Here is a 25,392-nt window from a genome sequence, read left to right on the forward strand (position 1 = left end):
ATAAAACTTCGATCTCATAAATGCAACTTGAAACAGTTGCCTGACTTAAGATCTTTAAAAATATATATAAAAATACAGTATATACATCAAAGGTTGTGTTCCATAACGTTCGTTTTAATTTTCAAATTTAATTATAATAACATTTAATAGCTCTTTTATTTTTATAATACTTTCATAATTAACCTAAATGAAGTTAAAAGCAGATCAAAAACTCTTAGTATGGGTCACCATACTTGGTCACGCGCCACTTTACTCGACTGGACCGGTGGCAGGTACAGTCCTAAATATACAAAACATCCATGAACAATACAAAATATGTGGTTAATGCAATGTGTTTTCTGTGTAACTGTTCCTGCATATTGCATCAGGCTATAGGTTTCCAGAGACAGCAACAACGCGGCGGCTCATTACTCGCTCTCAGGGAAGCATGGTTATGTGAGTAACCTGAGATGTTTCTAAAAAACCCAGCCCAGCCGTCTGGCGCCAACAACCATGCAATGTCCCCAATCTGATGATCAGTTTCAAATTCAGCAGGTTGTCTTTGACCATGTCTATGCGTTTAAATGCATACGTTTGGAAATTTGTGTTAACGAGCAGTCTATCAAGGATACTTAATTAAATGACCAGTGAGTGTAGAGTTGTACAGTAATTTAGTCCAAGTTTCCTCAAGAATTATATTATAATTTCAAGTAGATTTTAGTATATACAAACACAAGTTATCACAAAAGAACCAATAAAAGCATTTAGCATTTTATCATTTAGTCTATTAAGGGTTGTAACATTAATGGTTGTATGTGATATTAAAAAAATCCTGAAATTCATCAACAAACAGGCAATCCAAAATCCATAGATTTTTTTTTTTTAAACACATGATTGTATTTGAGATAAAAGATTCAGCAAAAGCAATGGATAAATAAAAAAAAGGTACAGTAACATGATCACATATACCAATACGCAATATTATGAACACAGACATTTGGTTTATTTTTTTCTTAACCCCATATCAGCAAACAATCTTAACACACATCATCTGAATTACTCAGTGACACAGAAAATGCTTTCATGTTCTATAGTCAAAAAAACATTAATAATTCTCCTTCTCTACATCTCTAAAGCATCAAGAATTGCCTAAAAGATCATCTCAAAGGTCTAGATTATGTGACATTTCAAGAAGGTCACCAGTATCTGTAAGATATGATGGCAACTGAACTACTAAAGTTTTAATATGGGCGTCAATAAAATTATAAATTTGTTTAGTTTATGACCCAATCCCAGACACTATAAGCCAGCCAGGATCATTGGTAAGTAAATCTTCATTGAAAGAAATTTTATTCAAAGGATCTTGTACTTTCCATTTTGTTTGGCGTGTGGATTCCCTTTCTTGTATCTTTTACATGCTCTGTTGGACATAAATCAACGAACAGAAGCGAGACCAGCTTCTTTTCTGATATCTTGAGCTGTATTTGCCAGATCGTTTACTCCTTCTCTCAAAAGGTAATAAGTGGTACCGAAGGATATTCCTGCAGCAGCAGCACTGCCAACAACTGGAAAGAGACTCAAGAAATATTCAACTGTACTAATGGTAGCGAGAGCAGCAGACACTTGCAATCTGGTCAATGCTTTTTCTCGGATGGCAGTAACAAATTTAGATTTGGCCAAATCTCTCAAGTGGGGCTTGTTAACGTTCTCTGAAAGCCTTGTCAGTGATCTATCATCCAAACCAAATGAATAGTAGCATGTTGTGAGGAAAGACACGACCATGCCTGCGTCACATGCTGCTGATAGGCCAGGCACAGGGACAACCGCTACACCAGCAGAAGCAAGAGATACAGCCCAGATCATCCCTTTAAACATCTTGATCTTTTTCTGAAGAGACGCAGCAGAACACACTGGCCAGGCTTGTAGAAGAGCATACCTCTTGTGTTCTGGAAGCTCATCTTCAAGAGTGTCTTGAAGTGATTCAAAATCATATTCCTCCAGATCAAAAGACGATATTAAGAAAACTTTGGGGTCTCCCAGGTCTTTCAGGTTCTTCTGACAATCAGCTCTTATTACGGAAAGAACTTTCTGCTCATCAAATCCTTTTTTCCTTTTCTCAGCAGATATGTCGTTGTCAATCTTGGAACGAACGAAGTAAAAGCTTTTCTTCTGTTTTCTTATTTCTTTAGCCAGCATGATGTCATTCTCTGTGAACCTCTCTGAAGTAAGGATGATGAAGAAATCATAGGTGTCAAACTTAACATCTTTTAGATATTTTTTTGCTTTGAAGTTTGGGCTTCCTATTCCAGGCAGGTCCCAGATTTTCACATTTGGCATTTCAGGATGTTCATACATGGTGGCCTCTGCTGTAGTTTCCGTAACTCCAGTAGGTGCTGCTCCATCATCGTCATCCTTTAGACCTCTAATTGCATTTACAAAGGAGGATTTTCCTGATCCTGTCCTTCCAGTCACAGCGATGTTAAGTGAGACATTAAAAAACTTGTCACATTTTATTTTAGCTTTTGCTGTAGCCTTTTCCAGAGTGGACTCTCCTGATGCCTTTACTGCATCAGCAACATCAGGGTCTTGATGTTCCATGTTCTGAATGACAAAAGTAAACATTAATGAATTCTCATGATTAAAGACATAATTATAATGATTCTTGTTTAAATAACATAATTTAATGTAAATTAAAAGTGATGATTATAATTACCTGAATTTCTTGGTTCCAGGAGAAGTAATGGGACACCTGGTGTAAGTACAGAAATAGAAAATAAAACCAATATAACACAATTGTTCTGTCAACACTAAACAGCAATCACTACTAGTTGTTGTTTTTTTACATTTACTGTAATTTCACTTAAATATATAATTACAATTCATTTCATGATTTTGCATGAATTAACAAATTTGCAATTGTTTCCCTTCATTAACCAGTAGGTTTACTTTCACCCATTTTGGAGGCAGGTTTAAACTATTGAATACCCATTCATTAAACATAAGACAAGTTTGACTGTTTGACATTTCTAATAAACTTTTACACTACATTGTGTAATGACATGTATTTACAAAGATAAGATATTGATCATCATCCTCAAATTAGTAGGGAATGGACAATACACATACAAATAATAAACAAACAGACTAAAATACATATTTTAACCCTATTACTCGAAGAGTTTTTTTTATATAGGGTTACATATGCAAATTAATTCACTAAAAATCTTTCTCAGTTTCTGAGAAGAACAAGGTAGAAGAGGTTTCTTTGAGTGTGTCAAAATTCATGCCTGATGCTTACGCTTATTAAGTGGGCATTAAGTACACGGTATGTTGTGTCACTCTGTCACGGTGTAGTTTGAGGGAAGGAGCGCTAGACAAGCATATAACAAACAGTTTTAATCTTACACCAAGAAGCAAATTATAACACTACAGGCAGGCAGGCAGGCAGACAGAACAAAAACCACACATATTAAAGACAGCAATCAGACCAACTGAACGGAAACAAACTGGACTTAAATACACCAAGTAAATTACTAAATTAATGAGACACACCTGAAGACAATGATACAATTAACTGAAAGTAGGGCATACAGAGCATGTGGGACAAGAAAACAACAACACAGCATCCAAAGATGTGTCATTACCCCCACTCCCGGAAGGTGCATCCTCGCACCTAAACAGAAAAAAAAAATTAGAACGGGAATAACAGAACTTGGGAGGAGGTTCTGGTGGAGGATGGGCCCCCAGGAGGGGGTTGGCAAACAGAGTCCAGGGAGGAACAGACAGAGGGAGGAGCCAGGGAAGATACAGGAGGAGTTCGGAGCAGGAGGAAATTCGTGGCATCCAGAGCACAGCCCAGAAGATCCACAGTGGAGCCAACGGATGGAGCCATAGAGAAGGAATGGCCGTTGACTCCATAGGGCCAACCGACAGTGGTGGAACAGGTGGTGAAGGAGACAGAGACGGAGGCGAAGAGCCAAAGAGCTGGAGGGCCTAGGCGACGGCGAAGGCACCGATGACTGATGCAGAGACAGGGAACAAGAAGGACGCAGCGAAGCCAGCACGACAGAAGACTGAGTTTGAGCCGGAGGGATGGAGACGCCTGACAGAGCCGGAGGGATGGAGAAACGAGGTGAAGCCGGAGGAGTGGAAGACGGATGGTCGCGAATAGACCAAGGCGGAGCTGGAGGGACAATGGAGCCTAGCGGAGCTGGTGGATTGATGGGCCATGGTGAAGAGAAGGGAGCTAGGAGCCAAGGGGGAGCCAACGTGTCTACGGCCTGAGGTGGAGTTCGGGACTTTGCGGTTCAATGACGAGGTGAGGGATCCGACAGGCGATGGTAACAGGCAGACCCGTGGGGAGCACCAGAAGATGAGCTGAGGGTGAGCGCAGGGGCTGCTGGGAAACATTGACGACAACTGGATAGGGTGGTCAGGCATGGGCACTGGAAGGAGCACTCGAGGTGCGGGCACTGGAGGGCTCCCTTGGGGAACAGTATCTGGAGGGCGCCCTTGCGGCAGGGACTCATGACAGCTGGACGGAACCAGCGGACTTTGATCCCTTGTCAGCAGTGGGCACAGGCTGTAGCTTCACGTCGCTGTGAATTGATGGGCTGGGCTCTGGATCTGTAGTGGGGCTGGTTTCGCTGTCCTCATGTTGAACAGTCATTGACGAATCACACGACACCAGCACCCACTCGATGTAAGTGGTAACACTCTCTTGAGGGCCATTCCTGAAAAGCTTTGCTTGTGTGGAGGTGTTAAGTCCATGGAAGTGGATCGAGCACAGGAAGGCGGTCACTAGGAAACACTAGGGCGGTCTGGTTCAAGGAAGGAGCGCTAGACGAGCATATAACATAAACAGTTTTAATCTTACACCAAGAAGCAAATTATAACACTGCAGGCAGTCAGGCAGGCAGGTAGTCAGACAGACAGTTCAAAACCACACATATTGTCATATACTCTGACTACTAATTGTTCTGGTTTTATTTGTGAAGAATGTGGCGAAATCAGTAGCTGTTATAGAAGTGGTAGGAGATGGTGGATGGAGACAGAGGAAAGACTGAAATGTTTTTAAGAGATGCATGTCTGGAGCAATGTTGATCTTGTGGAAATATGACGATTTGGCAATGTGGACTCCAGCAGAGAAAAATTAAAAGCAAAGATGAATACCTACTCAGGTATAATAGATCTTTTTGATTTGCGCCATCTTCCCTCTACTACTTGAGTTTGGCCTGATGCTCATGAAGAACATCAGATAACGAGGGGTTTGAAGAGTTAGGCCATGCTGGGCTGGAGGAGAGAGGACAAATGCCATCTAGATAAGATGTTAAAGTACAGTCAGTACCTTTCCTGCCTTCAGAAGAACCAGAGAAAAACCTCCAGCTCACGACTAACAAAACCATCTGGAACCTCTTGTCAGCTGCATCAGGACTGTTTTGCAGCAACAATAACCAATGCAAGTAACCTTTACAACTATTTAGATGCATGTTTAAGTTTGAGCCCCCTTTAAGGTGAATCTTGATTCTTTGGTGATTCTCACTAGGTTGTGGTTAATTGTTGTCAAATACTGCCATTCTTTTGCTCCTCTCTTTATCTTCCTTACTTTACTTCATCCTCTATATATGTGTTTTGCTTAATTTGTTGTATTTTAGCTATAGCCTCATTCGTTAAATCTCTTATATTCACAACTGATTGTGTGCTGCTCACAATTTAGATTCACTGAATGTTGTGTGGGATTTGTATATGAACTTTAGACATTGTATTCATATATTTGTTTTATTCTTTTCATTTTATTCATCATATCTTGTATCATATGCTGTGTGCCATGACATGTGCTTGCTACTAAAAGACAGAAGTAATACAGAAGTATAGAGTGTGTCACGACTTACTAATGTGAGTAGAACTAGCTCAGTGTGTACGTGTAGTAAGACAGCATGAGATGTTCTGAGAGTTAAACCAAGTCACAAAGCACACACTGAATGAGAATAGCCGAAGAAGTGGAATGTGATGGCATTATTTTAAGAATTTATATGCATTAGTATAATCACAAGCGTGTTGTTTAATGGTTTAAGTAGGCACAATGTTTATTAAGAGTATTAGAATGAGTTGATGTTTTTATGTGTTATGGGTTGCACAATTATGTTTAAGGGAAGTACACCCTGACACTTGTTAACCTCAGGATGCATCAGATGTGCTGTGTAAGATGTTTTCTGTGCAGATTAGGGGAAAACAAGATGGAGTCAGATAAACATGGTTGCTGGGGAGAAGATTGACCAAGTAACAAAGGAGGAGTCTGAAGATGAGATAGACGTTAAATTCTATACAAATATGCATGTCTGAAAAGGATTGTGTTTGTTGGTTTGTGATGTGGTGTGAGGAGTTCATCTGACAAGCCAGTGCACTGTAAGTTTTATATCTGATTAATAAAACTTTAGTGTATTTGAACATGCAGGACTGCCTTTAAAGTCCAACAGTTGCTACATGCTAACTTACTGCTAGTACTGCAGAGTAGGAAAGCTATTCTTCCTTGGCCAGGAAAATAACCTTTCCTAGAATCGATAAATAATTATATTGTCTGCTCGGTTGACAAACAGATCAAATAATTGTAACGTTAATTCTGCTACAATTAATTCTACGATCTAATCTAAATATGTATTATTAATTGAACCTAGATATATTTAATTATAAATATTCCCATTTTTTAGCTAATTTGTTACACTTGTGATTGGCTTGTGTTTAGTAAATTTCTATTTGGCAGTGGCGGTTCCTGGCATGTGTAGGCAAGTTGCCAGGGTCACTTTTTTTCTCTTCTTAATACTTAATTTTAGGTGGTTTCTATAGCGTGACCTTAATGACAGACATCAAGAGTGCATAATGTTACATGATTCACGTCATGCACAAGCACAAATCTACACTCGCAAGCAGATTTCCTTCACTCACACAAAACTGGACCGTCTCACAAAAGCTTCACAAAAACTATAAACTGGTTAATCGCAATGTTGTTTCAGGGTCAACAAAGATGTCGAACTCAGCAAAATCAGGTTCTGTGAATTCGTTTTCATCTTTGTTGACGCCGAAACAACTTTAACCAGTCTTAGGCTTACAATCAGTAGTGCTTATTCATCTGTTGTGCATACATCCTCTGATTTTAGGCATTACTCATGGGTAAAGTTAGATTTAGGTGTAGAGATATGGTCAAAACTAATTATTTGGATTAAAATGTTGTTACAGGGTCAACAAAATACGCTGACCGAGGAACACGTCAATCTCAGTAAAATCAGGACGTGCAACATTATCACACTTTGTTATTTTGCTTATTAAAATGTATTAAATCAAATGTAATAATATTATTATCATCACAATTGTTGATATATTTCTTATAGTTGGGTCACCCTATGGTGTGAGTACCAAACCAGATCTCACATAACCTCGGTTCCCTGGGATGCATAATTTGAGAGAGATTGACTAAGTGTGTTTTAACTATACTCACAATAATCTTACATGGCACCATGTTACAGTTCATACTAAAGAACATATAATTCAGTTTTTACAATCATTGAAGAACAAAAAACTCTCTATTTAACTTTAAAGAGAGTGAATTTCTTACCTAAAAAAAACTTTCAATATCTTTGGGTGTGCTGTGTCACTCACTGCCTTAGACAGCTTCTACTGCAAACAAGTCTATACAGATCACAAAGCTAACGCCCCTTCCTGTAAAATAAGCACATATCCTGGTTATCATGACGACCGAAGATGGTGTCATGTTGAAGCAATCAGGAAATAAATGTATTTGAAATTTGTTTCATATGTGGCCACAGCTACCGTGAATTACACTCTGTTCTGCCAATGCTGTTTAAATGTACGTGATTTATGATGCCCTCGTGTCATCTTGGTTTCGTATATGGCAGAATGTAACGTTATCCAAGCAGCACAAGATTGTTGAAGTTATAAACATTTCAGCTTGATAAAGAAGCATGCAAGTATGAAATTATGTTTAAAGGAGTTAACAAGCCACAGACAGAAAGCCAAATACACAAAAAAAAAACCATGATGAGTATTTGCATAAAACATAGTCTGTTATGTGGTAAATAAATGCAGCAATTGGGATAAAATCAGAAGGCTGCAATAGGATTTGTGCATCTGCTACTGACCGTCATTTAATGTTTATCCAACAGCAAATTAAAATAAAGTACTCTTGAGATTGTTTGGTAGATCATGTAAACATTACGAGGTTATCCTACTGCAAATGTTTCTTAAAAAGCAAACGTTTGTGATGTTGTAAAGAGGAGGCTGAAGGCGACGTCGAATCCATTCGCAGAATTTTATTAAAATGGATAGAAACAGTAATCATAAACGGTAAGTCAGGCAATGTAATAGAGAAGTAACATAGAAACAGTTCGATTTTACAACAAACACTGGGCAATCCAAGAGACTGTAGTGATAAGGCAATGAGTCTGAAGGGCAGAACCGTGAAGCGTGAGTCAAATAGGAGTTCAAACATGTGGCAGACAATGAAGAATGCTTAGTAAGGCAAGGTAAACTGGCAATACTTCGCGATGATCTAATGGAGGGCTTCTGGTTATCTAGCCCTGGAAAAGAAATGATAGTAGAAGAAGGCAGAGGGAGTGCTGTACTACTAGTACTCTGGTGAGGGCTCCCTCTGCTGGTAAGATGTTATCTTATGTTGGTCCAGATGTCCAGATTTCCATGAAGTGGTGTACATTTCAAATTCAAGGTTCTATCAATGAAAACAGAAACATTGTTTTATGTTCATTAAGGAATAAAATCAAAAGACATTTTTGCTCAAAAGCACATGCTTTTGCTGAAAATATAGAAAACTAGAAAAAAAAGATGTGCTGGGAAAAATGTGGACGCAATGAACTTGTCATTACTAAAAGAAACTTACTCAGTGTTCAGAATTGCATATTACCTAGCCAAAAACAATCATTCCTTCACAGATCACAAAACGCTCGTAGAACTCCAGCTGTAAATGGAGTCAAAAGGGGACAAATTCTGCACTCTAGTTTCAGTGCCACCAACATTACTGAAAGCTTTGCTAAAGAAATGCAGTGCTCAATTGTAAACAACATTGTTAGCAAACTAGCTGTACTAATAGATGAAGCTTCCACCTTGAGTAGAAAAACCACCTTGATTGTTAACATTAAAGCCTCTGTCCTAGGCGAATCACCAGAGTTCATATTTCTTGATCTAGTGGAACTTAAGGACCAGACATCTGAAGGAATAACTGATGCTTTAATGAGTTGCCTAACAAAAGCAGGATTCACAGAGGAGAGGTGCTAGTGTTATGTTGGGCAAACACTCTGGTGTGTCAACTAAATTGAAAATGAAATTTCCAAACCTGCTCACTTGGCACTGCATGAACTATAGGTTAGAACTGGCAGTTTCAGATACTTAGTTACTGCTATAAATCACTCAATCAGAGTCTCGGTTGAAAATTTGCACAACATCTATAGCAATAGCAAGTCAAACAAAAACAGAGAGAGAGCTTTTAGAATCAGCAGCTGAGGCTGGCTCTTAGGTTCTCAAAATGCCAGCAGTTTTTCGGACTGTTCGGGCTGTCTGGACCTCTCTTACTGGTCTTGCCAGACACTTTGAAAAAGGCCTCCGATGATGACCAGTGGGCCTGCACTGACAGACAGACATACAGAAGCCTGTGTGACAGGCTGAAGAACCCAGAATTCCTCTATGATCTTGGTTTGATGTATGATACCTTGCATGAACTCTCCATTGTCCGAGTTCAAACTACGACCCTACTCAGAGCAGATCTTCTTGTGAAAAGAGCAATCATTTAAAACTCAGCCAAGGGAGAAACTATCAGCTGCCCTGGAAGCAAAGGATCGTGGCACATTCAAAGATTGGCCCTTGAAGTCAAACCCTAAGATTAAGTCCATTAACACTGAAGAATTCTTGCAAAGGCTATTTGACAGTCTACAGAAACGTCTTTGTAAGGGTCCCCCTTTTCCTGCAGAGCGGAATCCCGAGGCCCTGGTCGAAGGTCAATGCGTGTTCGGTCTTTCCTTTGCGTCTCCTCAAAAATCACTAATGTTTATTAATCTTTTGGGTTTCCAATTATAGTACTGACCTTATACATAATTTTATCTGACTCAATATATAAGTTATATTTATTTAAATGTAACTGCTGATCCCTCTAGTTGTGATTAAATTTGGATCATTAAGTAACTATAATATTTCCTAGTTTCGACTTATCGTTTGTTAGGAGTCTGGGTCGCTTAGAGACCTTGTTTGTCCAGAACAGACTCACGACACATCTGGGCTAGTCCAGGTCTTAGTCAGAGGCTACCTAGTAGATCGCTTACCTTAATGCAGCCATCTACTCGATAGACTCAAAAAGAGTAATTTTTTGTGCGTTCCCTAAGTAATAGCATGCTAAGCCAGTTTGGTGGCCAGAAGTCAACATCTCAAAAACCTGCCTCCGGCTCCATCCATCGATGGTTGATCTGACTCACCCTAGCACACCAACAATGCGGAAAACCTCAGAAAATGTAATGATGAGCAACCTGAATGGCCCACCAATTTCACTGTTCAACCCAGAGAAATATGTTCAGTCCGCACTGCAAATGACCCTCAGTCACGGCAATGTAAATCTGTAAATATGACAATAACTTGTAAATCTGTTTGGAACATACTGTAACTGACAAAACAAGGCATAATTGAAAAATGTAACATAACCACTTTTTTTTAGGACTACGCCACTGTCTTAAACCATACTAAAGGGGCAATTAAGGCGTTAAACAACCATTGATTATTTATTACAACTATGTAACAGTTACATACACAAAATACCGCCTATGTTAATATATAATTACTATATAACACAATGATTCAGTTTACATAACTGGAAAAAACAGGGGAAATGTGATAATAGACACAAGTACAAGTGACAGGTTGTCTATTTCTGAATTTCAAAATACACAGTTATACGATGGACAGCTTGGATTATAAACCCCTTCACAAAAAAAAAAATCTTACAGTGATTTTCCTTGGTGTTCATGGTATATAAACATATTTATATCCTTTGAATAAATAACCTTGACAACCCATTACTACTATGTTTTTTTTTAAAATGTGTGTGGAGTTCTGTTTTATTATTCTCTGGTATTCACTGAGGATGCCTATTGTCAACATCCTTTTGAGTCTTTTACATAAAGCAAGACGAATGGCCATGAGAGAGCGGCATCCAACGCAGCTACACTAAATTAAACTTTCATGCATTCATTTAACTTTACATAATTTATTCCTGACTCTTACATTCCATGTTTTTTTATTGTAGTTTTATATTTTCTTTCATGTGTGTCCCTGTTTTTTTTCTGTTTTATCCCTTTTGATCCATTGGCATTGACAAATGCCATCCAGATTCTGTGACATCTTAATCACAGTATCTGAAGGATTCAACCAACCCGCTACTGCAACGTGCATCTTCTGCAATGCTCTCTCTACCTGGAGATGCAGGCCAATTAATTCCCCTCCAAACACTCAAAAATTGTCTTTATCGTTTCACTGTTGTCCTGACAAGCCCTGCAATGGGCCAAAACCCTTTGAAATGCCGACAGTCCTCAAGTCAATTCACTCAACAGCTTCGTGGAGCACTCCCAGATGGTATTCAGTCAATCCAACACTCAACTTACTGTTCCAATATGAGCTCCTCCAACTGAGACAAGCAGATTCCTTAATCCACGACTATATTCTCCATTCCATACTCTCGTCGTGAGTAGCGGTTGGAATGGCACGGCTCTCCTCTCAGTATTTCGTCTGAGCTTAACTCCACAAATCTGCCAACAAATGTCAACCTATGAGGACAAGGTGGGTCTAGAGAATTTCCTGCGAAAAGCAGCCTGGATCTGGCAGCACCTGAGCGCATAGTATATATTTACCTGCGATGCAGTGTTTATTCATTAATGTATAATACATGTTTTTAACATTATATTTTATACAATCTGCTGCAATAATACATAACACTCATTTTGAGCTTGGTTTGAAAACACATGAAAGGGGAGCACTGAATCCAAACCTACTAATACTGTTTCTTTCTCTCCATTAAAAGTCCATTCCAAACTTGCTGTTTCTTTGCTACACCTGCACTCAAACACACCTTTTCTTTTACCTGTCACTCAGATCAGATGGCAACACAGCACACTGGCATACTTTTACTTTTGTTTCTTTCTTCAGTAAAGCCTCTTTGAGGTAAACGAAAGCGCATGAAAACAGTTTAAAACAGGTGTTAAGCATGTGTTACTCAAAACTGAAAGTGCAATTGTGATGCTTAAGTGCTGACGCATTAGAAGACAGGTACAGGCCTCTCCCATGTTGGGGGTTGGTACCAGCTGCGCAGTTGGTTGTGTTCTTAGGGACATCGACCAGCCTGATGGGCATATAAACACTGAAAAGACAGAGACAGTTCACTCTAAAGAAATTGGGCAATATAACAGAAAACTGCACTGAAAACTTTTTTCCCATTGGACCAGAGACGAGGCATAAATAAGTCAACAAAAACTGGACAAAGATCAGAATACAAAACCTCTTTCAAGCTATCAAGCTGTACACCCGGGGAAAACAACAACGAAAATAGTAACAAAATTCAGACAAAGCCAGAATCAAACAGGACTACCTTCAACTTGCTCATGCAGGAGGTAAGCAATAAGAGCTTTTATTTTCCAACAGTAGCTTGGAAAAACAAATAGGAGAAAAAACTTGTTCAGTAACATTCCAACCCTCCGGTAGGCCAGTTGAGCTACTGAGCCCTTTTATTCAAAGAAGTTTGTATAACAATATGGCAGAAGCAAACCTTGAGGAACTTATCAGAGGTAACTGGGATGGTAAAATTTGTAACCTTCGCTTCAGAACAAGGCAAAGAACTGCATGGAGACAAGCTTTTTGCAGGCATTATGAAGGAAGGGTTACAGAAAGGACCATTCAAGATGCCTTGCAATTACACATACACGACCGAGAAGAGCCAAAGAGAAGACACTTAACGGTTAACCTTTACTATACTGGAACTGTAATGGTGCAAGGAAGCCGTGCAGTGCTCACAAACTTTGAAAACGAGACATTTGATTTATTAAAGAGATTAACTCGAAATGAATAATTAAAAAGACAGACGGAGAGAGATCAACATCCTCTTCCTGGTGAATGCTTGTACTCATAGACCCTACACAGAATCAAAGCTGACATCTCTGACATCACAGCAAAATACAATTATGACCATGTTCACCTAAACAAAGAGATGGCCAAAACCGTAATCAAAAGACACTGAACAGGGTGCAGACTACACCAAACAGGAATCCCCACCTTCACCAGGACAAGGGTGAGAACCTCTGACTCCACTGGACACCGTTTACCAGGACCGCACCAGAAATCAACACAAACTCCACCTGAAACCCCGGACTACATTCAGACACCAACAACGAAGGTCACCAGAGACACCAAGCTGTAACTGACTAAAGTTGTTTTGTAGCTGTCTATACATTTATTCATTCCGAATTTTGAGCAGGATTTGTTGGGAAAACATTGTGAAAATGCACCTTGAAGAGCAGTAACACAGCATGTAATTACCCATTATACAGTGTGATAGAGACTGGTTATATATAAATATATAAATATATATATATATATATATATATATATATATATATATATATATATATATATATATACATATATATACATATGTCAAAAGACATTCGAAAAGACATTTTAATTTCGTCAGAGAAGTTAAAGAGATGTATATGAAGGATATAGGATGAAGGATGAAGACATTATATGTGTGAGATCTACATTATGCTCAGCAGAGGCAGCTCTTAAAGAAACGGCACCCAAAATAATCCATTAACCCCAGCCTCTGTGATGTTTGTTCTTTAAAGACCAAAAGAAAAAAAAAAAAGGAAATGTACTATAAAATATACTAAATATACTATAAACTTATAGCTTTAAGGATTAATATAAAATCAATTTAATATTTTGTGTTTGATAACTTTATTAAATTTCTGTATATGTTCTACACGGTGAAGGGCACAGGTATATATGTATGCATATAAATATGACATTGATTGTAATGGGTTTATGTGAAGATTGTTTAAAGTTTACTTAAATTTCTAGCAAATAAGCAAGCTAAAGGAACGTAAAACTATGGAAGAGTCTTTGATGTTCCCATTTGAATCCTCCCTTCTGAAAACAGCTGATGAGGTACGCTTTTGTTTTTTGTTTCTTTGTGATTGAAGTGTAATATGAAAGAGTATTGTAGGTGCCATGAAGTTGTTAATGTTGTTTTATAATGTTTTTTTTTGTTGTTTATGTGGATTGCATGTTTGTATGTGTTATTTTAGGTATGCCTCTTGTGGTGGTTAAGGTTAATTACATCCATTTTGGCATTTCCTGGGAGTAGCCATCTTAAACAGGAAGTGATGTGGCAAGATGGGGCTATAAACGAATAGGAAGCTGCTACATTAGTCAAAAAACTTCCAGGAAGGACATGCAAGCATGTGGTAGGCCCAAACAAGGCCTGTGTCTGGAATACCAAGCTATTGTTGGAAGGCATCAGCAGCTCAAGGGATTCAGAAACTCATCCAATTCGTGAGTAACTGATGTGTTTATTTCTAAGAAGCTATGGTTGAGAAGGTGGATCAAATTCTGAAACAAGAAGTTGATGCTTGTGTGCATATTGTGGCCTGCTGAGTTTATGGAGATTTGGATTTGGATTTGGATTTGGATTGTTTGTTTGGATGTTTGCTTGTGTCAAGCATGGCTGATGAGATGTCTCAAAATGAAGGTGTTGAGATTGAGCAAAGCATTGCATCCCTCAGTTCTATGTGTAGGGGAAAACTTGGTGTGTGCACACGTAGGATAAATGAAGTGAAAACTTTGACTGCTGTTGGTGATGATCTGGAATCAATAAAAAAAGGAGTGGAGGCATTCTATGTGGCACTTAATGAATTCAAGACTGCTCATAAGCTTGTGCAGGAGCAACTACCTGATGATATCAGAGAAAATGAGTGCATTGACTGGTTTGAGCCTAAAATGGCTACCTTTGAAAACTTTGTGAATGAGCTGGAGAGGTGGAAGATTGATCAGAAGGATCCACAAACACTTATTGAGCCGAATGATAGTGCTTCAAATGTGTCCAAAAGTTCACATAAGTCGCAAGGTTCTCACAGCTCAAGTATATCATCTTCAGTATCATCAATGAGGATAAAGGCGGCTGCTGATAAAGCAGCTCTTCTGGCTCACAAAGCTGCATTGAAGCAAAAACATGCTCTTGAAATGGAAAAGGCTGCTTTGAATATGAAACTGGAATCAGCCAATTTGGAATGTGACTTAGCTGCAAACGGTGCTAAACTGAAGGTTTTAGAAGACTTTGAAACAAATTTAAGTCCAAGTCTACATGCTCGTTCTGTCAATTCTCATCAATCTTATGAACCTAAAGATGAAATGAATAGGTATTTTGCATAAGGAGACAGTAATTCAGGAGCAAACACCATCAGGAGCATCACCATCTTTTGAGTTTGTTCAGCTTGGAGCTATCCCAAAAACCCCATTACAAAGGATGCTTCAACCTAGGAAACCTGATAAAGTTGTACAAAGGAAGTATAATGTTGGGAGCACAGAATCAAAATCTGACATGTCTGCTATACTAATTCAAAATCCATCTGCCAATGATAAAGGTGTTGGACCTACAAGTATGAATCTTTCAAATGTGGCACAGAGGCAGAATGACATCACTGAACTCTTGATCTTGCAACAAAAACACTCTTTACTCCCCTCTAGAGAAATTCCAGTATTTGATGGAGATCCATTAAGTTTTTGATCTTTTATGCAAGCATTTGAATATGGCATTGAAGATAAAACTGACAACAACAGGGATAGACTTTATTATCTGGAACAGTTCACTTCTGGTCAGTCAAGAGAACTTGTCCGAAGCTGTTTGCACATGGATGCTAGAAGGGGCTATGCTGAATCCAAGAAGCTTTTGAAACTTCATTTTGGTGATGAAATAAATATCACAAGTGCCTATATGGAGAAGGCCTTAAATTGGAGTAGTATCAAGGGTGATGATGAAAAGGCTCTTCATGCTTATGCACTTTATTTAAGAGGTTGTTGTAATGCTGCTGAAGACCTCCCTAATCTGTTTGATCTTGATTTGCCTTCCAACCTAAAGCAAATAATATCTAAGCTTCCATATAAATTGCGTGAAAGGTGGAGAAATACTGCATGTGACATTCTAGAAAGAACACACAGTAGAGCTAAATTCCAGGATGTTGATGCTTTCATTGAAAGGCAGGCAAAAATACTGCAAGATCCCGTCTTTGGGGATATTCAAGACCTTACTTCTATAACAAAGTGTATTAAAACTGAGTTTCGTCCTCTGAAGTCTGGCAGTAAGAAAAGCTTTGCTACTTCTGTATCCCCACTAACACCCAGTATGAAAGACGAAGAAGGTTCAGACACTAAAGATATTGCACTTCAATCTCCCTGTTTGTTTTGTTTTGGCAATCATGCATTGGAATCATGTCATCAGATAGCATTAAAATCTCATCAAGAGAAGGTGGATTTCCTAAAAGGTAAAGGATTGTGCTTTGCATGTCTTCTAAAAGGACACATGAGCAAAATATGCAGGAAACGTCTGGATTGCAAAACCTGTCACAAAAAGCATCCAACAATACTCCATGTTAAGATGTCGCTTAAAGGGCAACACAATTGCCAGAATAGTAAGGATGGCAAAGAGCCTACTCTAACAGGCAACAGTAACTCCATTACAATAGCCATGGTGTCAACAGAGCAGGTAGAGGTTGGTTCCTTAGACCATAAACTTGCAATTATACCGGTAAAGATTAAGGCTTGTAATGGAAGTAAAATAATACAAACCTATGCCTTTCTTGATCCTGGAAGCTCTGCTACGTTCTGTACAGAAAGCCTAATGGAAAGGTTGTGTGTGAGAGGAAGGAAGACGGAAGTTCTACTCAGGACTTTGGGCCAAGAGAGACCAATCTGTACATATAAATTGAATGGGTTAGAAGTAAGCAATCTTAATTGCAACAACTTTTTGCCCCTTCCAGAGGTTTTCACTCAAGCTCGTATACCAGTTGGCAAAGAGAACATTCCTACTGAAGAGGATATTCTGCACTGGACGTATCTTAAAGAGGTCAGTTTGGACACCATTGATGCGGAAGTTGATTTGTTAATAGGAGTTAATGCTCCAAAACTTATAGAGCCATGGAGGGTCATTAATAGTCAAGGAGATGGACCTTATGCAGTCTTGACTCAGTTAGGATGGCTTATTAATGGCCCACTGGGCAGAAGCCCATCTATAAGGAAAGATGAAGGACTAAAGGTGTTCTGCAACAGAATTTCAATTTCCAGTTTAGAAGAGCTTCTTGTGAACCAGCTAAATCATGATTTTCCTGAAAATGCCTGTGAGGAGAAGTCTGAACATTCAGTTGAGGATAGGATGTTTCTCAAACTTGCTGCAGATTCGGTAATTAAACAGGATGGCCACTATCAACTTCGACTTCCATTCCGTCAAGAAAATGTCAGTCTGCCTAATAACCAAGGGGTAGCTGAACAGCGAGCTAATACCCTCATGAAGAGATTCCAAAGAGATGAGGTGTTTTTTGCTGATTATAAAGACTTTATGAGTGACGTCTTGGAAAAAGGGCATGCTGAAAAGGTACCAGTAAATCAACTGTCGGGAACATTTGGAAAAGTGTTGTACATACCCCATCATGGTGTGTACCATAAGAGAAAGAAGAAAATTAGAGTTGTGTTCGACTGTGTGTCTTCATTTCAAGGAACATCTTTAAACCAAGAGCTTCTTCAGGGTCCTGACCTTTCAAATAGCCTGCTTGGAGTTATACTTCGATTCCGTCAATGGCAGATATCGAAGGAATGTTTCATCAGGTTAAAGTCACACCTGATGATTGATGTTGACTTTTTGAGATTCTTGTGGTGGCCTAAGGGTGACATTAGTCAACCATTGACAGAGTATCGAATGTTGGTGCACATTTTTGGTGCTGTCTCTTCACCTAGTTGTGCAAACTATGCATTGAAGAAAACTGCAGAGGACAATGAGGGTAGAGTTAGTAAGGAGGTGCTTAATACCATTAGAAGAAATTTTTATGTTGATGACTGCCTTACTTCCTTACCCAATGAAGACGCTGCTATTTCACAAATTCAAGATTTAAGAGCTGTCTGCGCCACCGGTGGATTCAGATTAACAAAATGGACTAGTAACAGTCGTCCTGTTCTGGCTTCAATACCAGATGAGGAGAAGGCCAAAGAAGTTAAAGAGTTGGATCTTGACAAAGAAAAGCTTCCTATGGAAAGAGCCCTTGGAATTCATTGGAGTACTGAAACATACTCTTTCTATTTTAAGATTAACTTAAAGGAGCAACAGTCCACCAGGAGGACTATTCTTTCAACTGTGAACTCTATTTACGATCCGATTAGGTTTCTTGCTCCATTGATTCTCCCTGCAAAGAGAATACAACAGAAACTTTGCAGAGTCACCTGTGGCTGCGATGACAAGATTCCAGATGGGTTAATGAAACCCTGGAAAAGATGGCTTGAGGACCTGGGAAAATTAAACAACTTGAGTATTCACAGATGTTTCAAACCATCAAATTTTGGTGAAGTACAAGCAGCCCAGCTACATCATTTTAGTGATGCTAGCGAGGTAGGGTATGGGATAGCTAGCTATTTGCGACTTACTAACATCAGTGGTGCTGTTCATGTTGCCTTTGTATTGGGTAAGGCCAGAGTTGCCCCATTAAAGCCCGTCACCATCCCTAGGCTTGAGTTGGCAGCTGCAGTCCTTGCTGCTCAGGTTGACAGGATGCTCAAAAGAGAGATTGAAATCCCACTTTTGGAATCTGTTTTCTGGACAGATAGTACATCTGTCTTGAAATACATCTTTAATGATACAACACGATTCAAAACCTATGTTGCAAATAGAGTGAGAAAGATACGGGACTTGTCTGAGAAAACTCAGTGGCACGATGTCAATGGATTTTTGAATCCCACAGATGCTGCATCACGTGGCCTTTCGATTGATTCATTCCTTGGTTCAGACAGATGGTGGAATGGTCCAGAATTTCTTGTTCTGTCTGAATCAAATTGGCCTCTCTTTCCAGAGGAACAAATTAAGAGATCTGGAGATGATTCAGAGATAAAGAAGGAAGCCTTAGCCTTTACTACAGTTCTGACAAGGGATCTTGATCCTGTCAACAAGTTCAAAGCATTTCTCTTCCTGGAAAAGCCTAAAAAGGGCTACTGCATGGATCTTGAAGTTTAAAAGGATGCTGTTGTTACTAAGTCAAAAGAGAAGGGATGCACATTTATCAGACCCTCATAATTCTGACAGGAAAACTGAAGTAAAAGAAGACTTTGGAGATAAAGAACTTTCAGTTAATGACCTTATTGAAGCTGAGAAGGCGTTGTTTTTTTCAGCAGCAATCATTTCAATCTGAAATTGGTTCTCTGAAGAAAGGACATACTATCAAAAAGGGGAGCAGCATCTACAAACTTGACCCCTTTCTGGAGGATGGTATTTTAAGAGTTGGTGGAAGGCTGCATAAAATGTCAATGCCTGAAGATTTGAAGCATCAAGCTATTTTGCCAAAAAATAGTCATCTGTCCACATTGGTTTTAAATCATATTCATCAGACAACAGGACATTGTGGAAAGAATCAGATTCTCTCTAAGCTTCGACAGAGATTTTGGATAGTTTATGCCAATTCTGCTGCTCGAAAGTTAATTAGAAACTGTCTACTTTGTAGACGCTGGAATGCTCCGATGATGGAACAAAAAATGGCAGATTTGCCTCCAAGTCATCTAAATTGTGATTCTTCTCCATTTACATGTGTAGGTACTGATTATTTTGGTCCAGTGGAGGTAAAAAGGGGCTGGAACTTGGTAAAAAGATACGGAGTGTTATTTACATGCTTGGTGAGTAGGGCCATCCATCTTGAAATGGCATATTCTTTGGATACCGATTCCTGCATCATGGCTTTGAGAAGGTTCATATGTAGAAGAGGCCAAGTTCAAGAAATGATATCAGATAATGGAACAAATTATGTAGGAGCAGAGAGAGAACTTCGAGAATGCCTTGCTCAGTTGAATCATAGTAAAATCAAACACGCAATGCTGAATGAGGGAATTAAATGGAGCTTTAATCCTCCTTCAGGACCTCATCATGGAGGAGTATGGGAGAGGCTTGTAAAGCGTACCATCAAAGAAAACTCTGTACTCTATCCTAAAGCAGCAGCCTTTGGATGATGAAGGACTGCAGACAACTCTCTGCGAGGTAGAAGCTATTGTCAACGATCGTCCTATTACCACTATATCTGATGATGTCATTGATCCTGAGCCTCTCACGCCCAATCATCTACTATTATTGAAAGGAAAACCAATTCTGCCACCTGGGTTGTTCCTGAAACATGACTTGTACTCCAGGCCGAGCAGGGAACAGTTTTTTGACCTGCATATCAACTCTTTCAAATCACAGTTTGATTTTATTTTTTAAGTATTAATTCCTTTGTTACAATAAACACCAGTTTCAATCAAACAATTTTCTGGGAGCAGCGTCAATTTTACTTTCCCTCACGGAAGTGGCTATAAACGAATAGGAAGCCGCTACAAGTATGTTACAGAAGTTTGTATTTTTATGCGTGATTATATTTGTAAATTGGAGTTGTATCAGTCGGGATGACGTTTACAAACTTTGCGACTGTCCGTTTGTAATTGAGTCACACAAACACGCTGATTGTTTTGTAACGTTTTTTGTTTTTACGTCCAGTGTTTGTGTTGGATATCTTTTTATCTGCCAAACATGTTCTGATGATGATGATTGAGGATGCATGTTCCAAACAAACCATCAGTCAGTGTAGCTGAAGGACTCGTTCGTGTTTGTGATGATGTGATGATAAAACACGAACATAAAGATATAACAGAATGAGGAACATGTTTAAAAGCAGAGTCTTGTTTCTTTTTTTGATGTATAAACAGTTCAAATATTCATAGCAGAAAATATTCTGGAGGATGTAAAATTTAGGTGAAAAAAGCTGTGTATTAAGGGATTCATATTAAACTATAGCAGCAACAATTCTGTGTTTGCCTGAATACGGTTAGCAGCTTCTATATTTAGAGATAAAACCTAAAAGAAAAAAATGGTTATCTTAAACTTACAAATATTTCAAAACGTTTAATGCTTCCTTTGATACCTAAGAAATGTGCTTTTAGTGAATTGTTGTTTGGGCGTAGTCCCAATCTTTTCCACTAGATGCCCCTGCTGGTGCAGTTCTATTGACCGAAGCGAGGCGTCTGGCTCAGTCTTACTTTTACATCGGTTAAAAATACAAATAAATACGTACGTTTCATTTACACAGACAAGCTGAACCAGCGTATTAACCAGATCAGGGCTCATTAACACGAAGCTTGTTTTTTATACGTCTTCAGGCCTTGTGAATAAAAAACAAGACTTAATTTTTAGAATATATATATATATATATATATATATATATATTAAAAAAATGAGTAAAGTATTTGATCCCTTGCTGATTTTGTTGGTTTGCCCACTAATAAAGACATGATCATTTTATACTTTTTATGGTAGATGTATTCTAACATGGAGAGACAGAATATGAAAACGAAAATCCAGAAAATAACTTATAAATATTTTAATTGATTTGTATTTCATTGAGGGGAAATAAGTATTTGATCCCTCTAGCCAAAAGCACTTAATACTTGGTGGCACAGCCTTTGTTTGCAAGCACAGTTGACAGACGTTTGTTGTAGTTAACCACAAGGTTATCAGGGGGAATTTTGGCCCACTCTTCTTTGCAGATCCTCTCTAAATCATTAAGGTTGGTGGGCTGTCGCTTGGCAACTCGGACCTTCAGCTCCCTCCATAGATTTTCGATTGGATTGAGGTCCGGAGACTGGCTGGGCCACTCCATGACCTTAATATGGTTCTTCTTGACCCACTCCTTTGTTGCCTTTGCTGTATGCTTCGGGTCGTTGTCATGTTGGAAGACCCAACCACGGCCCATTTTCAACTTCCTGGCAAAGGGGAGGAGGTTGTCCCTCAGGACTGCACAGTACATGGCTCCATCCATCTTCCCACTGATGCGGTGAAGTAGCCCTGTGCCCTTGGCAGAGAAACACCCCCAAAACATAATGCTTCCACCTCCATGCTTGACGGTGGGCACAGTGTTCCTGGGGTCATAGGCAGCATTTGTCTTTTTCTCACAATTGCACCAATGGTTGTTTCTTTAATACCCAGCATCTTGCTAATGCTTTTGTAGCCCATTCCAGATTTGTGCAGGTCAACAATCCTGTCTCTGAGGTCCTGAGACAGTTCTTTGGTCTTACCCATGTTGGAGAGTCAATCTGTCTGATTGTCTGATTCTGTGAACAGGTGTCTTTCACACAGGTCATTAGTTAGAACAGGTGTCTTCAATTCAGGTAACAAGTTGATTGGGAGTGTCTAACTGGTCTGTGAAAGCCAGAACTCCTAATGCATGCTAGGGGATCAAATACTTATTTCCCTCAATGAAATACAAATCAATTAATATATATTCTTTAAAGTTGTTTTCTGGATTTTCTTTTCATATTCTGTCTATCCATGTTAGAATACATCTACCATTAAAAGTATAGAATGATCATGTCTTTATTAGTGGGCAAACCAACAAAATCAGCAAGGGATCAAATACTTTTTACTCTCACTGTATATATATATATATATATATATATATATATATATATATATATATATATATATATATATATATATATATATATATATATATATATATAATTCTAAATAACATGATATTGCACTATAAAACAAATAAGGAAATGTTCAGAAATACATACAAGTTTATTGCACAAAGATTTCTGGAATTATCATTTTAGGCGTTTTATAAAAATTATATAACTTTTAATGTATGAAACTGCAGAAATCTGTTAAAATAAGAAAATATTTATGATAAAGGTATTAAACCAGCTTTATAAAATGTATTAATTTTATTCCCTGTGATGCACAAGGTTTGTTTTTAAAGATCTTGGCTTTATTAATTTTATATATGGCACAGATTCCTTATTTTTATATGTTTAATGTACTGTATTAATATTATAAGTAAACTAATGATTAAATAACATTGCATCTGATGTTCAGAAATGAAGGCCACAATGCTATTGTTGATACAGGATAACAAATTATTCAATATCTGAAAGACTTTGAAAAGGTTTCATGTTTCATTTCTGCTTTAAGGTGATAGTGATAGTGATAGTGATAACAATAATATTCTGTGAAGACAGCAACAGTAGTACCAATAATAATAATAAAAGTAATATATTAATAATGCAATAATGAAACAGACCACATCTTTCATAGCTTCTGTGTCAAGGTTAAAGTTTTTTTTTGGTTTTTATGTATTTTTCCCCACTCATGGTAAGATGAAGAATAAATATGTATGCCTAAGCTGAGGTGGTGCATTAAAAGAAGGATCAGCATGCGGTGCACTAAAAACATACGTGGTCTTTGTTGATGTCTCAGATTTGTGCTTTGAGCTTCTTAAATGTTTGTTAACCACTGTCGTAATCTTTAGCACTTTAGATAGTCCAACAAGGACTGGAAAGTTTGCTTTTTTCTATTATTAGTACGCTTAATCACATTTGTTACTGCAGTTGTGTTCCTACCACTATGTAAATCTTCAGTAATAAAATTTTACTCTACTTTCCATTTTGTTCGGCGTGTAGATTCCCTTTCTTGTATCTTTTACATGCTCTGTTGGACATAAATCAACGAACAGAAGCGAGACCAGCTTCTTTTCTGATATCTTGAGCTGTATTTGCCAGATCGTTTACTCCTTCTCTCAAAAGGTAATAAGTGGTACCGAAGGATATTCCTGCAGCAGCAGCACTGCCAACAACTGGAAAGAGACTCAAGAAATATTCAACTGTACTAATGGTAGCGAGAGCAGCAGACACTTGAAATCTGGCCACTGCTTTTTCTCGGATGGCAGTAACAAATTTAGATTTGGCCAAATCTCTCAAGTGGGGCTTGTTAACTTTCTCTGAAAGCCTTGTCAGTGATCTATCATCCAAACCAAATGCAAAGTAACATCTTGTGAGGAAAGACACAATCATGCCTGCATCACATGCTGCTGATAGGCCAGGCACAGGGACAACCGCTACACCAGCAGAAGCAAGAGATACAGCCCAGATCATCCCTTTAAACATCTTGATCTTTTTCTGAAGAGACGCAGCAGAACACACTGGCCAGGCTTGTAGAAGAGCATGCTTCTTGTGTTCTGGAAGCTCATCTTCAAGAGTGTCTTGAAGTGATTCAAAATCATATTCCTCCAGATCAAAAGACGATATTAAGAAAACTTTGGGGTCTCCCAGGTCTTTCAGGTTCTTCTGACAATCAGCTCTTATTACGGAAAGAACTTTCTGCTCATCAAATCCTTTTTTCTTTTTCTCAGCAGATATGTCGTTGTCAATCTTGGAACGAACGAAGTAAAAGCTTTTCTTCTGTTTTCTTATTTCTTTAGCCAGCATGATGTCATTCTCTGTGAACCTCTCTGAAGTAAGGATGATGAAGAAATCATAGGTGTCAAACTTAACATCTTTCAGGTAATTTATTGCTTTGAAGTTTGGGCTTCCTATTCCAGGCAGGTCCCAGATCTTCACATTTGGCATTTCAGGATGTTCATACATGGTGGCCTCTGCTGTAGTTTCCGTAACTCCAGTAGGTGCTGCTCCATCATCGTCATCCTGTAAACCTCTAATAGCATTCACGAAGGAGGATTTTCCTGATCCTGTCCTTCCAGTCACAGCGATGTTAAGTGAGACATTGAGAAACTCGTCAAATTTTATTTTAGCTTTTGCTGTAGCCTTTTCCAGAGTGGACTCTCCTGATGCCTTTACTGCATCAGCAACATCAGGGTCTTGATGTTCCATGTTCTGAATGACAAAAGTAAACATTAACAAATTATCAGAATTAGAGACATAATTATTATTTAAATAATGTGATTTAATAATGCAACTGAAAAAAAAAGTATTTTATTTACCTGAATTTTCTTGATTACAGGAGGAGTAATGAAACACCTGGTTTAAGTACAGAAATTAAGAATTAAACCAATATAACACAATTGTGCTGTCAACACTGAACAATCATAACTTCAGAGTCAAGACAATCACAGAAATTTTGTTTTATAATTTTGCTTGTAACAAGGAGTCAGAGATGGTTGGATCCATTTGCTAGCTCTTTAATAAGAACAGTCAGACAAGCAGTGATCGACAACAGAGACTGGTGTAAACAGTCCAAGATCAACACAGGAGAATTCGCCCAGAATGACCAGCCGGAGCAAAGATAAG

General features: G+C 38.6%; 2 protein-coding genes across 6 annotated transcripts; both read right to left on the minus strand.

The window, feature by feature from the left end:
- Window positions 1-958: 958 nt before the first annotated feature.
- Window positions 959-5,200, minus strand: LOC122331708 (interferon-inducible GTPase 5-like). 5 transcript variants are annotated; one of them, XM_043229206.1, is made up of 4 exons: window positions 5,156-5,178; window positions 3,624-3,652; window positions 2,693-2,728; window positions 959-2,580 (listed from the first exon to the last, which is right to left on the minus strand). In XM_043229206.1, exons 2-4 carry the CDS (start codon window positions 3,642-3,644, stop codon window positions 1,414-1,416), a joined length of 1,224 nt encoding a protein of 407 aa, XP_043085141.1. In that variant the 5' UTR covers window positions 3,645-3,652; window positions 5,156-5,178; the 3' UTR covers window positions 959-1,413. The 5 variants fall into 5 exon arrangements, with proteins under 5 accessions (XP_043085141.1, XP_043085144.1, XP_043085145.1 ...); XM_043229209.1 differs by lacking the exon at window positions 5,156-5,178 and adding an exon at window positions 3,278-3,349 and having other exon boundaries at window positions 3,532-4,912; XM_043229210.1 differs by lacking the exon at window positions 3,624-3,652 and having other exon boundaries at window positions 5,156-5,200.
- On the minus strand, window positions 959-24,978 carry LOC122331709 (interferon-inducible GTPase 5-like). The gene is made up of 2 exons (XM_043229211.1): window positions 23,770-24,978; window positions 959-1,371 (listed from the first exon to the last, which is right to left on the minus strand). The coding sequence occupies exon 1, from the start codon at window positions 24,973-24,975 to the stop codon at window positions 23,812-23,814; it is 1,164 nt and encodes a 387-aa protein (XP_043085146.1). The 5' UTR covers window positions 24,976-24,978; the 3' UTR covers window positions 959-1,371; window positions 23,770-23,811.
- Between the last annotated feature and the right edge of the window lie 414 nt (window positions 24,979-25,392).

Source organism: Puntigrus tetrazona, unplaced genomic scaffold (genome assembly GCF_018831695.1).
Source record: "Puntigrus tetrazona isolate hp1 unplaced genomic scaffold, ASM1883169v1 S000000001, whole genome shotgun sequence".
Classification (NCBI taxonomy): Eukaryota; Metazoa; Chordata; class Actinopteri; order Cypriniformes; family Cyprinidae; genus Puntigrus; species Puntigrus tetrazona.